We start from the raw sequence: 17,793 nt of genomic DNA, 5'->3' as shown, positions 1-17,793 counted from the left end.
TTCTCCTCTTTGTTTAGGCATCCCCGGCAATCCTCCCGCAATGTCCTGGCTCCTCTCCAAGATCCAAAAAGGAAGGCTGCCATCCCCAGCCCCGCCGTGCACTCGCGCAACTCAGGCGCTGGCCCACACCGTGCGCTCCGGATCCCACACCTCCTCAAGTCCCGGTGACTCGCCCTCACCTACCCGCCCCTCTCTTAGCATCTCGTCCCCCACCCCCATTTCCACCCTCAGCTCGGAGACTCGGAAGCCGCGGGTCACTGTGCCCTGTCCCGCTCCGGAGGCTCTTATTTCTCCTTGGCCCGGGATGACCACCTCTGGCAGGGTCCGTCGCCACCGAGTCCGGGGCCGCGCTGCACCCACGTGTCCAAGAGCGCCGTGCCCGCCCAGCGCAAACCCCCCAAGGCCGGCTGCTCCTAGCCGCGGAAGCTCTCCTCTTGCACACGAAACCTGCACTGGCTGGGGAGCGGCAGACGGATCGCCAACTACACGTGCGGGGCGCCGGAGCCTTGCCGCAGGGTGCGGGTGCCCGCGGAGCCAACCAGCCAGAGAGCCAGCGGGAGAGGAGAAAGGGTGGGCGCGCGGGTGGGCGCGCGGGTGGGCCCGGGAGGCGGAGACCTTCGGGAAGCTGGGGCCACGAGGCGGTGCAGGCGACGGGACTGCAGTGCTCCCTCTCCCGAGAAACCCACACGCTCGCACGCCCGCGCGCGCACGCACGTGCACACGGTGGGCAGGGAGAACACGGGCGAGAGTCTTTGAGTGCTGGGCGCGTTTTAGTGATGGCTTCTGCTCTCAAAAGCAAAATTAACCCACCTGGGACTTGCCCGGGCTCCAAAGACGACGCCCGCGGTGGCGCGGGCTGGAGAATGGACTGTGATCCCGAGATGCACGTGAAAATGTGCAAGAAGATCGCCCAGCTCACCAAGGTAAGGTGGGGCGCAGCGGGCCAGCGAGCTGCACGCCCGGGGCGCCGGAGCCGGGAGGGAGAGAGGATGCCCCTCCCGGGAGGCCCGGGCCGAATCCAGACAGAAACTTTGTCTCGGAGGCCAACCGGGAAGGGAAGCGGTCCTAAATCTGGGTGACTTGACCTTCTAGAGGCACCATCCTAAAGCAGCAGAGAAAGGGGATCCTTGCCAAGGAAACTCCCACAGCCTGCTTGCTGAGCAGGTGGTCTGTGCCTTTCCGAGGTGGGAATGTGAATCGAGTGTGTGTGTGTGTATGTGTGTGTGTGTCTCCGCCAGCTTTGCTCAAGTGCCTAGAATGTTGTGATTTCATTCAACTGCCATACTTTACAGCCTGGAGAGGTCATGTGGGCTCTATTTAAACACTTGATCCGTGTATTCCTTCATTCAACAAATATTTGCGTCATTCTTTGAGTGCCAGCAGCTTGCGTGGCACCGTACTAAACCTGGAATGCAGCCTAGGGGACTTACTATCAAACTGGGTGCAGACGTGTGTAGGAGCATAAATGGAGAAGAGCACGATTCACCAAATAATTATGGGATTAGGAAGGACCTTGGGAGGTCGGTCAGCCAACCCACCTCCCTACCTCCTGCAGAGCCCTGATTGAACCTTCCCAGACTATGTCTTTTTCAAGAAGACCAGCAAAAAGATGCCACCAGTGCTCTTTGTTAACCTTCTGCAGCTCCCCAATTAGGAGCTCCTTGTCACAGACTCCCCTCTGTGCCTTGTCTAGATGGAGAACAACATCCCTCACTGTCTCCCATACAAGGTTTCAAGTGGATGAATTTAGCTGTTTGCTTTGGGGTTTCCTTTTGGTCTCATAATACACTCCTGGTGCCGTGCCCGCCAGGGAAAGGTCAGGTCCAGGTCTGTCCTGTGGCATCTGGAACATGCTCTCTTTCCTCACCATCTCCCTCTCACTTCCCACACATTTTTTGTGGGATCACAGACATTCCCCTCCCGCTGTCCGGCCAACCTCACTATTTTGCCAGGACGAACAGAGCACAGAGTCTTGGAATTGAACACTAGCTGCCTTCTCCCACCTGTGTCATTAACTTCACATTCTTCGCACATGAGCCTGTCTCCAAAGAGGGCTCTCTTTGGTCAAGGGATGAAAAAAGAGATTGGAGATAGCCCTTAGAGTCCTTGGCATATATAACCGGTACTATTGATCTAACCTACATTCATCTAAATAGTGACATCAACCAAAACATGTATTTATTCAAGTACCTGAAAAGGCACTTGGCACAGTGCAAAGCATCTTCCCTATCTTCAAAGAATCTAAAATAGTTTTAGAGAAACAAGATTTGAAACATTGAGTGAAAGCTAGAAGACTACGTCTTGGGTGCTAAATTGGGTGCTTCCAATTACGAGTTCTATAGAAGTGGAAACAAAGGACAAATCAGTACGGAAGGAACTGTGAGGGGAGATTTTATAGACAAGATGATCCTGGAATTCAGTGTGGACTTATGGAATTCCTACTATGTGCCAACTGCTGTGCTGAATGTTGATGGCATAACAATTAGTAAGATATGGTCTTGCCCTTGTGGTATGACAAACACACAAACAGATCATTTCAATATAAAATAGCAATGATTCCACTCATTAATATTTATGGCACACCTATTATGTGCCAAGCACTGAAAACACAGCAGTATAGAAGGCATACATGATTCTTGGCGCACAGTAGGCAGTGTTTCTTAAAGTATATTCTGCATTAGAAATGATGATTGATCCTTATGTAGTGCCTCTGTTTACCATTTTTATGCTAATTGCTTAAATTAGAAGTTTTTGCTATTAATAGGCCACCCTTCTTTTGGCTACTATTTGTGTGTGAATTATTTTCCATATCTTCATATTTAATCTTTCTATCAGGTTTATTTTGGTTGTGTCTCTGACAGGTGAATTTAATCCACAGGCATTTACTGTGATTACTAATATTTTCTTCCATCAGATCTTGCGTTTTTCATTTACCATTATTTCTCCTTGCTTCTTTTGCTTCCATTCTTGGCTTCTATCGGATTAGCAAAGTAATCCATATTCCACTGCTGGTTTGAGAGCTTTGGGTTTTATTTCTATTCTTCTCAGAATCGTCTTTTATTTTTCAACATACATACTTAATTCTGATTTTTTTCTAACAAAGTTAGTATGTAATTGTTTCTTCCCATGAAAGAACTTTGTATATTTTACTCATTTAACAGCCCCTTCCTTCCCATCTTGTTATTGCTGCCTAGAGTTTTATTTTTACTTTTCTGTTTGTTTGTTTGTTTGTTTGTTTAAGAGACAGGGTCTTCCTCTGTTACCCAGGCTGGAGTGTAGTGGCACAGTCATGGCTAACTGCAGCCTCAAACTCCTGGCCTCAAGTGACCCTCCCACCTCAGAATCCCAAGTAGCTAGGAACAGGTCCACACCACCACCCCCAGCTAATTTTTTCTTTTTCAAAAATGCTTTGTAGAGATAGAGTCTCACCATATTGCCCAAGCTGGTCTCGAACTCCTGACCTCAAGCAATCCTCCCGCCTTGACCTCCCAAAGCTCAGGCATGTGTCACCGCATTCTATCTGTTTTTACTTCTTAAATTTAAAAATAGTTTTTATAGTTAAAAGTTAATTAACTTTACTGACATTTTATCAATTTTTCTGCTCACTATTTTTTTTTCTTGAATCTGCAATGTTCCCTTTAGGTTCACTTTTCTTCTGGCTGAAATCCATCCTTTAATAGTTCTTTCTGTAGGTGCCTTGGTATGGGAGGGAATTCATTGTTGGAAATGTCTTAATTTTGCCCTCACTGTTGTATGATAATTTATTTGGATGTAAAATTCTAGTGAACAGTTATTTTCCCACATCACCTTAATGATAGCACTCCACTGTCTTCTGGCACTAAGTGTTGCTGGTTAAAAATTCTGCTGCCAATCTAATTTTCATTCCCTTATAAATAAGCTGCCTTTTCCCCTTGATAACATTTCAGACTTGTTTTATGTATTTTTACTGTTCAGCAGGTTTTCTAGAACTGTCTTGGTGTTCGTTTATCTTTATCCTCTGCAAAAGTAGGAGGTACTATCTTTTGAGGATTATCATGTGCTTCTTTTTTTTTTTTTTTTTTTTTTGACAGTGTCTCACTATGTCACCCAGGCTGGAGTGCAGTGGTGTGATCAAAGCTCACTGCAACCTTGACCTCGCATACTCAAGCTGGACTACAAGCATGAGCCACCATGCCCAGCTAATTTAAAAAAATTTTTTTTGTAGAGACAGGGTCTCACTATGTTGCCCAGGCTGATCTCAAACTCCTGAGCTCAAGCAATTCTCCTGCCTTGGCTTCCCAAAGTGCTGGGATTACAGGGGTGCATGTGCTTTCTTTAATTCTGGAAAATTATTACTGATTTTCTCTTGCAATATTGCTTCCTAGCCATTACCTCCATTATCTTTTCTGGCACCACCATTAGGAAAGTGAGGAAGCCTCACTATCTATATCCTGAGATGTTATTTTTTTAAAAAGATTTTGTCTTTGTGTTGCATCCTGGTGAATTCCTTGCCTTCCAATTTGCCAGTCTTCTAAATAATTTGTCCAGTCCAGAGTTTTTCCCATCTATTAAGTTTTTTGAATTTCAATAATTACATTTTTTATTTCTAAGATTGCGCTTCCTATTTTCTTTCTGCCTAATTTTAACAGTTTTTAAAATTTTTACAGCTTTATTGAGATATAATTTACATACCATAAAATTCACCTGTTTTAAGTGTTCAGTTCAACATTGTCTTAGTCATTGAGCCATAACCATAATCCAGTTTTAGGGACATTTTCATCACCCCAAAGAAACCTTCCCTTGTGGACATTTGTAGTCAGTTCCTGTTCCCACCACCAGCCCCAGGCAACCATTCATCTACTTCCTATCTCTTTAAATTATCTCTAAATGAAACCATATAATATATTATTCTTTCCATCTAATTATTTTAGGTTCATCCACATTGTAACATGTATCATTAATTCATTCCTTTTTATTACTCACTTATTTATCTTGTTGTGTGGGTAGGCCATGTTTTATTTATCCATTCACCAGTTGATGGACATTTGAGTTTCTACTTTTTGGCTTTTGTGAATAATGCTGCTATGAACATTACATTCATGTGCAAGTCTTTATGTGTTCTTGGGTAGGTACCTAGGAGTGGAATTGTTAAGTTGTATGATAACTTTTAATTTTTTGAGAAACTGCCAAATTGTTTTACGAAGTGACTGTACCACCATACATTCTCCAGCCTACTTCTTCAGCACAATCTCCTCGTACTGCACCCAGTTCTCAGGTCAAAGTGAAGTACGATTCTTTCCGTACTCCACTGTGCACTCACCCAGTTTTTCTCTTGAAGTTTCCTCTCCTGAAATGTCTTCAACTCTAAAAGTAAAATCCTGCTTATGTTTTGAGCCCCACCTCCTCTAAGAAAAATCTTTTAAAAACCTTACTTTTGTGATTAAGAATGTATTAATTGGCCAGGCACCGTGCCTCATGCCTGTAATCCCAGCATTTTGGGAGGCCGAGTCAGGTGGATCACCTGAGGTCAAGAGTTTGAGACTAGCCTGACCAACATGGAGAAACCTCGTCTCTACTAAAAATACGAAAAAAATTAGTTGGGCGTGGTGGTGCATGCCTGTAATCCCAGCTACTCAGGAGGCTGAGGCAGGAGAATCGCTCGAACTGTGGAGGTGGAGGTTGTGGTGAGCCAAGATCGCGCCATTGCTCTCCAGCCTGGGCAACAAGAGCGAAACTCTGTCTCAAAAAAAAAGAATGTGTACATTAATTTTTAACTGTGTATTAAGTGCATTTACGTATCCAACTATTTCTCCAGCAGTTTGTACAATGTCTGACACATAGTAGATCCTCAGTAAGCTTGTTCAATTTAATTATCGTTTCCTCCCATAGGTTTGTTAATATTTCTTTCATGATACTCATCCCTCTGATATTATAGTTGACTTATGGATAGTATGTCCTTAAAGTAATAAGCTCCTTAATTTTATTCATAACACTTTACACCTAGTAGACACTCAATATGTGGTAGTGTAATAAACGAATATTCATTTACACAGTGACCCAAAGTCCAAGGTGCACCTTAAAATCACCTACGGAGCCCTTATTTATTTTTTTACTATACCAATGTATCCAAAATATTCTAAAATATCTATTTATTTATTTTTAATTTGTATAAATTTAGGGGGTACATGTGCTTTTTACATGGATATAATGTGTGGTGGTGAAGTCTGGATGTTTAGTGCAACCATCACAGGAATAGGGTACATTGTACCCAGTGAGCTATTTATGATTCCTCATCTGCCCTCCAGTCTCCCACCTTTGGAGTCTCCAGTGTCTACTATTCCACATTCTGTGTTCCTGCGTACACATTATTCAGTTTCCACCCATAAGTGAGAACATGTGATATTTGACTTTCTGTTCCTGAGTTATTTAACTTAAGATAATAGCTTCCACTCGGAGAGCTTTTAAAAACTCACCAACTAGGCTGGGTGCAGTGGCTCATGCCTGTAATCCCAGCACTTTGGGAGGCCGAGGCAGGCGGATCACGAGGTCAGGAGATTGAGACCATCCTGGCTAACACAGTGAAACCCCATCTGTATTAAAAATACAAAAAAAAAAAAAAAAATTAGCCGGGCATGGTGGTGGGCCCGTGTAGTCCCAGCTACTCAGTAGGCTGAGGCAGGAGAATGGTGTGAACCCGGGAGGTGGAGCTTGCAGTGAGCCAAGATCGTGCCACTGCACCCCAGCCTGGGCAATAGAGCCAGACTCAAACACCAGTTAAAGACTTGACAACTAAATGTAGTGCCTGTCCTAGATTGAATTTTATACTGACCAGAAAAATTGCTACAAGGAGATGATTGGGTCAGTTGACAAAACTGGAATACAGAGGGTAGGTAAAGAAGATAAAAGTGTATTGATGTTAAGTTTACTGGAGTTGACTGTACTATGGCTATGCAAGAAAATATCTTATTCTAGCTGGGCACGGTGGCTCACGCCTGTAATCCCAGCACTTTGGGAGGCCAAGGCAGGTGGATCACAAAGTCAAGAGATCGAGACCATCCTGGCCAACATGGTGAAACCCCATCTCTACTAAAAATACAAAAAAGGCCGGGCATGGTGACTCACACCTGTAATCCCAGCACTTTGGGAGGCCAAGGTGGACAGATCACAAGGCCAGGAGATTGAGACCATCCTGGCTAACATGGTGAATCCCCATTTCTACTAAAAATACAAAAAATTAGCCGGGTGTGGTGGCACGCACCTGTTGTCCCAGCTACTCAGGAGGCTGAGGCAGGAGAATCGCTTGAACTCAGGGGGCGGAGGTTGCAGTGAGCCGAGATCGCACCACTGCACTCCAGCCTGGGCAACAGAGTGAGACTCTGTATCAAAAATAAAATAAAATTAAAATTAAAATACAAAAATTAGCTGGGCATGGTGGCACACACCTGTAGTCCCAGCTACTTGGGAGGCTGAGGCAGGAGAATTGCTTGAACCTGGGAGGCAGAGGTTGCAGTGAGCCGAGATCATGCCACTGCACTCCAGCCTGGCGACAGAGTGAGATGCCATCTAAAAAAAAAAAAAAAAAAAAAAAGCAGCAGCCTTATTCTTAGGAAATGCACATTGAAGCTGATCTTACGTTTAAGGAAGTATGATGCCTTACTCTCAAAGCATTTCTTTTCATAATGTAGAAAACAGATTATGGAAATAGAATAAAGGCTAAATGAGACAAAATGGGGTAAAATTGGCGATCCTGAGTTACAGAGTATGTGGATGTTCTTTGTACTGTTCTTTTTCTGTTGGTTGTTTCTTAAGTTTGAGATTCTTCCTAAGTCAAAGTTTAAAACAGGCAAACCAAACAGCATACAAGAGCCCAGGCCCATCTTATAAGGAGAAGAGGGAATGGTGACAGGCATTAGTATTTTTGTTCAGATCCCTTCAAGAGCATCCAACATGCCGACAGGTTGAGAACCACTGGTTTGGAGCAAGGGAAGGATGGAACAGTAAAGTGTACTCAGAGGAGGTATTTGGAAGAAGAAGAGGGTCTAGATCCATTCCCCATTAAATAAAGCCTTTGGGAAGCTTTTGTTCTTGAAAGCATCAGGCCAGTTTGCCCAGCCCTGCCTTGCCTCTGGGCCTGTGTCCACCTCTCTCTGGTTTTGTACCCTCCTAGCACTCTCCAGTTGGGTTTTGTATTTTTGTTTGTCTTTGAGACAGGGTCTGGCTCTGTCGCCCAGGATGCAGTGCAGTGGCACGATCTGAGCTCACTGCAACCTCTGCCTCCTGGGCTCAAACCATCTTCCCACCTCAGCCTCCCGAGTAGTTGGGACTACAGGCGTGCACTACCATGTCCAGCTAACTTTTTTGGTAGAGACAAGGTCTCACTATGTTGCTCAGGCCGGCCTCAAACCCTTGGGCTCAAGCAGTCCTCTCACCTTGGCCTACCAAAGTGCTAGGATTGTAGGCATGAACCACCACACCTGGCCCCAGTTGTTTTTTCATTTTGCAGCTCTCTCCATGACCTCATCCCCAGAAGAACTGGAATGCCTCCTACCCGGAGATTCCCCAATTCCCATGTTCAAGGAACAATAGAATGTCTTACCCCAAATACGAGTGTTAATGAAGACTCTTTTATATTAAAACGAGAAAATGAGTGGAATATCATGTATTCCTCTACAAGAACCATCTCTCAAACTGAAGGCTGATTCTGGGGAACCCAGACCATGCACAGGAGAAGCAGATACCAGGGCACTACCTCTCATCTGGACCAACTAGAGGAAATGTACCCAGGAGGAGATGAGCAGCAGTCTTAGTGCCAGAAGCTGCCAAGCTCAAGTATAAGGAGTCAAACAACCTCATGGGACCCTCTCACTCATTCTTGATTTGGATCTCGGCCAGTTAGTCAGAAGACCCTGCAAGAGCAAATGCTGAGTCAGGTGGCTGCAATTTCTCCATGTTAGTAATACCTTACGATTCTTTAGTTTTACATACTTTGCAAAGCCTTTGACATACTTACTCATCCTTTGTGTGCACAGCAATTCTGCATGGCTGGGAGGGAAGAACCATCTCTAATTGAGAAAGGGGGTGGGGCATCTGAGACCCAGGAGAGGGTCAGTATTCTGGCCCAACATCACATTAATATATATTGACAGAGCTAGGACATCCAGAATCCAGCGCTGGATGTGTGTGTGTGTTGAAGAGAGGGAGGTGGGGAAGTTTCTGCCCTGTTCATCCTGATGTTTCCATAGCCCCTCTTAATTACTCTTACTACTTTTTCCACCGCAAGGGGGAATATATAATTAGTGAGGTTTGGAGCAGGGTCTGGGCCTACAGAACTCTTGCTTCTTCCACCCTGCTTGCTCCTGGAGTGGTCTGCCTGGTAGAAGCACACATTGTCTTCTACACATCAATTATAGAGGGGTAGGTGCACCTGGCAGGCAGAGCTGCCCTGGCCTAGCATTGTGACCAGATGGATAAGCATCAGAAATTCAGCTTGCCAGTGGATATACACCACAATCTCCAGTATTAACTTTAGTTGATAAAACGGTGATAATCTCAAAGCAGCCTCACACCTTGGTCTTGCATTTCAATTAGATCAGTGGGGAAGAGGAATGTTATTTACTGGGCCATCCTGAAGATCCAACGGACAGATCTTAGGATGAGCCTAGCTTCGAGGAATTTGGTACAGAGTTATAGTGAAAACTAATTCCTTTATTTGGGAAAGCACATTAACGTGAGAGTGGGAAACTTTTGAGTGGCAGTGTGGTATTTATCTGTAGATACCTCTTCAATGGGAAGTTCAGGAGGTCAAAGTCACCGCTTCCTGCACAGTGGCACAGCCAGACCATGAGGACTATGTCGCCCCATGTCCCAGAACCTTACCTGTCTATTAAGACACATTAATAGAGACAATAATACTGACTCTGTTATAGGGGTGGGGGATGGGAGGTGATGGGTATAGGATTGGGAGATGTAGTGGAGAACAGTCCCTGAGTTTAAAATCAGAAATAATAAGGAAAAATAATTATAATTTCTATTCAAAGTTATATGTTAAATGAATTTAAATTTGATTTGTTTCTAGAGGGCAACTTTTCACCCTTATTTATACTAATGAATATAAATTAGAATTAAATAAGAATAAAAATGAAGACATCTAGAGAGCAAATGAATAATTTGGGGGTTAAACTTGGAATGTTCTTCCTCTGGATCCCTGTGTAGCTGGTATCAGCTAAATTACCATCTCTCCAAAGTGGCCTTTTCTGACCTCCGCATGCAAAGGGAGGACATTAAAGATGTCCCCCAATTAAAGATGTCCTCATCTTTAATTGGGGGAAAATTTTCCACCTCGGTGATATGTTGTGAGGCTTCACCAATATAAGGGATGTAAGTGAAAAGTCATTTATAACCCAACGTGGGGCACAGCTGAAGCTTGACAGATGCTCATTTCCCATCCCTTTCTGAACTGGAGGAACTTCAGAGAGTCAAGGACTGCTGCCCAGTTGTCAAACTTGGAAACAAGCCAGCTCTTCTCTGGGCTGAGAGGCCAGGGCAGTGCTGTAGGGCAGGAGGAGTGATGCCTGTTGCCATGAGAGTCCTCAGCAACAGGCTGTCACTTGAGCCCTGTGTTTTCATGCCTTCAAGGTGTGGAAATCTTATTGCACCCACTGGCTCCTCTTGCTTTTCTGAAAATATCCTCCTGCCTGCAGGAGCTTGTCTGGGGACAGATGTTTAACCAGTTCCATACCACTTTGCTTTAGGACTCTAGACTTGAAAACGGCAGATCTGTTTTAACAAGCCCTCTCTGTTGGCATCTTTTAATTTAACGATGTGATTCATTGTGTAAAGAGCGCTCACGGATCTTTGCACCATACCGTAAACGGTATGAAGTGCACCTTAAGTTGAATGTCCTTGAACCCTGCTCAGATCCCTGAACTTCTGCATAACCATTCTGGTCTCTCCACTTTCCACAGTGCCCCCAATACTCCCCTGCCTCGCCCCAGCCTTCCTCCTATCCTTTCTCCACACAGCAGCCAGAGTGATCTTAAAACTGAATCAGCATTCTCATACACTGCGGGTGGGAATATAAAATGATGCAGCTGCTGTGGAAAATGGTCTGGCAGTTCCTCGAATGCTTGGACATGCTTATCGTTCCACTCCTAGGTATATACCCAAGAGAAATGATGCAAGAATGTTCATAGAAACATTATTCATAATAGCCAACAGGCGGAAACCAACTAAATGTCCATCAACTGAGGAATAGATAAATACAAAAAGAAACCTTTCATCCCGTAGACAAAGAGGAGTGTGACTCACAGATGCAAGGTTTCTTTATGGAGTAATGAGAATGTTCTAAAGTTGGTTGTGGTGATGGTTCCGCAACTCTGAAGATACTGAAAGCCATTGAATTGTACACTTTTTGGGTGAATTTCCTGGTATAAGAATTACATCTCAATAAAGCTGCTAAAATGAAAACAAACAAAACTCGAATCAGGTCTGTCTCCTGTTTAAATCTAGTTCTGGCCGGGTGCGGTGGCTCACGCCTATAATCCCAGCAGTTTGGGAGGCTGAGGCGGGCAGATCACCTGAGGTCAGGAGTTCAAGACCAGCCTGGCCAACATGGTGAAACCCTGTCTCTAGTAAAAGTACAAAAAAATTATCTGGGCCTGGTGGTGTGCACCTGTAATATCAGCTACTCGGGAGACTGAGGCAGGAGAATCGCTTGAACCTGGGAGGCGGAGGTTGCAGTGAGCCAAGATTGCGCCACTGCACTCCAGCCTGGGCGGCAGAGCAGGACTCCATCTCAGAAAAACAAACATACAACAACAACAAAAAAACCACCACCAACAACAACAAAAAACTAGTTCTGAGTCAAGTCCTAGTGACTTTACCTCATAAACAAAATGAGTAAGTCCACCTCCGTTCTCCGTTTCCACCTCCACCATAGTTGGGGCCACCTTCTCCTCTGACCGCCAACCCCTGCTATGACGCCCGCACTGGCCTCGTGGTCCACTCTTGCCCACTCACACAGCGGCAAGAATTATCTTTTAAATATAAACCAGAACATGCCATTCGTCTGTTTAAAACCTACCACTGGCTTCCCTTGGGATGAAATTTCAATTCCGATTTCACTTAGAAGAAAATGTGTTTTCACTTAGAAGAAAATATATTTAAAAAATAAATAAATTTTTTATCGTGGTCACTTGAGGTAGCTCCTGTCTGCCGCTCAGTCTCATTTCCTCTGCCACACCACCCTTCTCTCAGGCCTTCTCCTGTGCCAAGCTTGTGCCACTGCGGCCCCTTGTCCTCTTGGTTTCCTCTGCCTGATCCGGACTCAGCCAACTTGGCTCAGATGCCTCTTCAGACTATTGTGGCTCCCCTGCCCCCCTCTGAGACTATCTCAGCTCCATCTGCCTTTTTTCCTTTATTGGTTTATTGCCTGAGGGTAGGGATTTCTGTCTATTCTGTCCTCTCCTATATCCCCAGTGCCTAGAACAGTGCCTGGCAAGTGGTGGGCACCCAGCAAGTATTTGTTTATAAACTAAATGAACAAAATTCTTCTTAGACCTCCCATTGCTCTTAGAATAATATATCAAATTCCACCGGGGACTACGGTCGTCTTATAAGGGAGTGGGGAGGCCTCATTCAAGGTTCTGGCCTTGAACTCAAGTGGTCTAGCATCTCATTTCAAGTTTTTTAAGTGCACTAGGAAACTGACCAGCTCTGACAAGTAGTCTCTACCCATTCCCTCCCAAGCTTAGATCTAACTTAGTCACTCCCAGCCCCTGACCACAATGACAGGATCTATTCAGACATGGTGCCTCCATTTGATCAGATCCAAATTCCTTCAGGGAACCAGAGTTATAAGGTAAAACAAAAACAATAATGGGAAATCAATCACAGACAGAAAACACACCCATTTTTGAAAACCCAGAAATATAGATAAGCAAAAAGAAAAAGTTTTTTAAAGCAACCTAAATCTATAAGTATAGTGATATAATGATTATTAACATTTATGCATACCCCACTAGATGATTTCCCCTGCAAAGGGAGACATGTATTTTTTAAAATAGAGTTGTCTTACATGTAACTATTGTGTAACCTGTTTTGTTTTCCCCCTTCACAATAAATCTTGAACTCTTAAATATAATTTTTAATGGTTGTGTTAGTACTCTGTTGTATGGAGATTGCATAATTTAACTTCATTCATTTAAGAAACATTTACTGGCCAGGCAAGGTGGCTCAAGTCTGTAATCCCAGCACTTTGGGAGGCCAAGGTGGGAGGATCACCTGAGGTTGGGAGTTCAAGAACAGCCTGACCAACATGGAGGAATCCCTGTCTCTACTAAATACAAAATTAGCCGGGCGTGGTGGTGCATGCCTGTAATCCCAGCTATTTGGGAGACTGAGGCAGGAGAATCGCTTGAACTCGGGAGGCGGAGGTTGCAGTGAGCTGAGATAATGCCATTGCACTCCAGGCTGGGCAACTAGAGTGAAACTCCATGTCAAAAAAAAAAAGAAAGAAAGAAAAAAGAAAGAAAGAAAGAAAAAAGAAAGAAAGAAAGAAAGAAAGAAACATTTACTGAGCACCTGTTATGTATTAGATAAAATCCCTTACCTTGTGGACCTACTACTAAGAAAAGTAGTAAAACTGCGAACAAATATAGTAATAGAGATCTTCTTATTCAACATCATTTGGACATTTTGGATAATTGAAAACTGACAACCATAAAAGAAAAAACCTAACACATACACAATATTATTTTTAAACTTACAAAGGGGTCAGAAGGCCAGGTGTGGTGGCTCACACCTATACTCCCAGCACTTTGGGAGGCCGAGGTGGGTGGACCACCTGAGGTTAGGAGTTCAAGACCAGCCTGACCAATATGGTGAAACCCCATCTCTACTAAAAATACAAAAATTAGCTGGGAGTGCTGGTGTGCACCTGTAGTCCCAGCTACTCTGGAGGCTAAGGCAGGAGAATTGCTTGAACTTGAGAGGCGAAGGTTGCAATGAGCTGAGATTGCAACACTGCACCCCAGTCCGGGCGACAAGAGCGAGACTTCATCTCAAAAAAAAAAGAAGGCAGTCGGGAGGGCCAGAAAACCACGGCCTATAGGCCAAATCTAGCCCACTGTTCATTTTTATATGAGTTCCAAGTCGAGGATGATTTTTACATCTTTAATTGCTTGATATCTTTGAAGAAATAATTTGAAAACAGGAAAAAAAAAAAAGAAAAAGAAATTGCAGATACTTGAACAAAATCAAAAGAAGAACATTCTGTGACACTTGGAAAATTATATGTAATTGTAATTTAGTATCCATGAATAAAATTTTATTGGAACACAGCCATGCCCATTCATTCACAGGTTTTCCAGCGCAGCTTTTGTGTTAAAATAGCAAATCTGAATAGTTATGACAGAGACTGAATAAAGCCTAGAAGAACTACTACCTTTATAGAGAAAGTTTGAAACCCCTAATTTAAAGCATGCAAATAAACACTGGATCACTAATCTTTTAATTGAAGGCTCAGTTTCAGTTCTTTGGGAATGGCTTGTTGATTGGCACTCTACCTTATTAGTCTTGTTTAAAGTACATCCATAATTAGGGTGATCTTTTAATTTCTCATCCAGACCAGGACTCTGCTGAGACCCAAAAGGGGAGGGAGGGGGGCACTAATCCAGAGAGAGCACTGAAACAACAGAGGTAAACAGGGACTGTTCCAGCCTGATCCAAGGTAAGGTCACCTTGACCATCATGCATTTGTACTTTTTCCCGTTTTGGTTTACGTGAAGAATGAGAATCTAAAACACACATAAAACAATCTAGTTCAGAATTCTCCTAAACCTTTAAAACTTGTTTCCCAGTCTTTTTCACTTCTCTGTCACCCATAATTTGATACCAGGTTTTCTTCCTTTAGCAATTTGCCTTTATTGAATTTTTCCAAAGCAGTGAAACCTGTTTTCATAGGAACAACAACTTTCTTTTCACATCCATATGTAATTGACTTGCCACAGTGTTAAATTACATAATTACAACAACAGATACAACCAGCATAAACAGGGGGCAGTGTGAGCAGAGAGAGGCTGAAGAGTATCAGTTTATCCACATGTTGGCTGAAGGCAGACTGGCCAAAGAGCTTCTCCTGTTTTTATACAAAGACTGAATTATAATTTTGATATGCTGCTAAGAACTGTGAAAATATTGTTAGTACGAGGGATCATGGAAGTTACGTTGAGATAATCCCTCATTGTGAGCCACTCTGGTTGATCCCAGTTTGTCATTATATATTATAATCAATATTATCAATATTAATGTAATCAATATTATAATCAATATTATCAATATTGATATAATAGACATTATAATCGATATTATCAACATTAATATAATCGATATTATAATCAATGTTATCAATATTAATATAATCGATATTATTATCAATATGATCAATATTAATATAATCAATATTATAATCAATATTGTAGTGGCCCCTCTTTTGATTCCACTCCTGCACACTCGCTAGATATTTCCTTGAGGTAGATTCCTATGAGCAGAATTCACCTTTGTTACGGGTAATGCCCGTGAAAGAATATCAGGAAGATTGGAAGAGACCAGCCTAGAAAAAGAAATATTTAGTGATTAAAAACAATCCATGCCAGGCGCGGTGGCTCAAGCCTGTAATCCCAGCACTTTGGGAGGCCGACACGGGCGGATCATGAGGTCAGGAGATCGAGACCCTCCTGGCTAACATGGTGAAACCTCGTCTCTACTAAAAAATACAAAAAACTAGCCGGGCGAGGTGGCGGGCACCTGTAGTCCCAGCTACTCGGGAGGCTGAGGCAGGAGAATGGCGTAAACCCAGGAGGCGGAGCTTGCAGTGAGCTGAGATGCAGCCACTGCACTCCAGCCTGGGCGGCATAGCGAGACTTCGTCTCAAAAAAAAAAAAAAAACAAAAAAAAAACCAATCCGATAGACAAGATGTGCTGAGGTCCTGACTTGCTAACTATAAAACTTGCCATTTTAAAAGTCATTTATTACTCTCTCTCCTCCTGCCATCCAAATACTAGAAGAATTCCATGGGAGCAACACTCGTAGTTTCAAGGACAAAGGCAGAATTACTTTCTTTTTTTCTTTTTTTGAGATGGGGTCTTGCTCTGTTGCCCAGTCTAGAGTGCAGTGGTATGATTATAGCTCACTGCAACCTTGACCTCCTGGGCTCAAGTGATCCTCCCACCTTAGCCTCCTGAGTAGCTGGGGTTACAGATGTGTGCCACCACACCCAGCTAATTTTGTTTATTTTTTGTAGAGACAAGCTCTTGCTATGTCTTCCAGCCTGCTCTTGATCTCCTGGACTCAAGTGATCCTCCTGCCTTGGCCTCCCAAAATACTGGGATTGTAGGCATAAGCCACCACTCCTGACCCCAGAATTACTTTCACATTGCATTGACATAATCACAGTTCAGACTGTCAGTTTGTATTTTGACTGTCTAATGGACCTGTTTGAAGTTACTCCCTATATTCTGAGCCTCCAGGAAAAGAAGATAAATCTGGAAAATGCTCCTAGGTTTCTCAAGGTATCAGAGAAACAAGTGCCTCTCTCATAGCCCAGCGGTCCAGTAGAATCAAAGCATACTAGCTGTTCTCACAGGGACAAGACCTTGTCCCTGATCTCCTGAGAAAGTTGTTTTGTTAGCTGTGGAAACTTTAGGAGGTACAGCTGTAGGATCTTTAGGAGATGAAGCAGAAAGATCTATTTGTGAATCTTTGATATCATCAGGAATAGTGTTGTTCCCAGTCTTCTGAAGCAGAAGGAGCATTACATAGGGTATTTTTGTTTTGTTTTGTTTTGTTTTTTGAGATGGAGTCTTGCTCTGTTGCCCAGGCTGGAGAGCAGTGGCACGACCTCGGCTCACTGCAAGCTTCGCCTCCTGGGTTCACATTATTCTCCTGCCTCAGCCTTCCAAGTAACTGGGACTACAGGCGCCCGCCACCGCGCCCTGCTAATTTTTTGTATTTTTAGTAGAGACAGGGTTTCATGGTGTTAGCCAGAGTGGTCTTGATCTCCTGACCTCGTGATCCGCCCACCTCGGCCTCCCAAAGTGCTGGGATTACAGGTGTGAGCCACCACGCCTGGAGCATTACATAGGTTTTCCTAAAAAGACATGACTTTGCTATATCTTGAAAAACCACCATAATAACTTTACCCTTTGAATTACAGGCTCTTGTTTTGTTTGTTTTTGTTTTTCCAATATAAGCCCAGTTTCTTACAGGCATACTTGGAAGATATTGCAGGTTTGGTTCCAAAACACACCAGTACAGCTAATATGGCAATAGAATCACACACATTTTTTTGGTTTCCCAGTGCATATAAAAGTTATGTTTACACTAGATTGTAGTCTATTAAAGGTGTAATAACATTATGTCTAAAAAAATGTACATACCTTAATTTTAAAATACTTCATTGCTAAAAAATGCTAATAATCATCTGAGCCTTCAGCCAGTTGTAATATTTTCACCAGTGGAGGGTCTGGCCTGGATGTTAATGCCTGCTGACTGATCAGGGTTGTGGTTGCTGAATGTTGGGGTGGCTGTGACAATTTCTTAAAATAAGACAGTAATGAAGTTTGCTACATCAATTTGCTCTTCCTTTCACAAAAGATTTCTCCATAACATGAAATGCCATTTGATATAATTTTATCCATAGTAGAAAATCTCGCAACATTGGAGTAAATCCTCTCCAACCCTGCCATTGCTTTATCAGCTAAGTTTGTATAATATTCTGCGGCCATGTTGTCATTTCAACAACGTTCAACAAAAGC

The 17,793-nt window shown here is 43.4% G+C and overlaps 1 protein-coding gene across 2 annotated transcripts in view; it reads left to right on the top strand.

Moving 5' to 3' along the window:
- Nucleotides 1-438: 438 nt before the first annotated feature.
- FAM184B (family with sequence similarity 184 member B) overlaps nt 439-17,793 on the top strand; it is a 156,403-nt gene continuing 139,048 nt past the window's right edge. For both annotated transcript variants that reach the window (XM_065544819.1, XM_005554545.4), the window contains exon 1: nt 439-923. In XM_065544819.1, coding sequence (XP_065400891.1) covers nt 777-923 — 147 coding nt within the window. In that variant the 5' untranslated portion in view covers nt 439-776. The remainder of the gene's footprint in view (nt 924-17,793) is intronic.

This window comes from Macaca fascicularis, chromosome 5 (genome assembly GCF_037993035.2).
Source record: "Macaca fascicularis isolate 582-1 chromosome 5, T2T-MFA8v1.1".
NCBI classification, from domain to species: domain Eukaryota; kingdom Metazoa; phylum Chordata; class Mammalia; order Primates; family Cercopithecidae; genus Macaca; species Macaca fascicularis.
The sequence above is the reverse complement of the archived record's forward strand: the minus strand, read 5'-3'. Positions and strand labels throughout refer to the sequence as shown.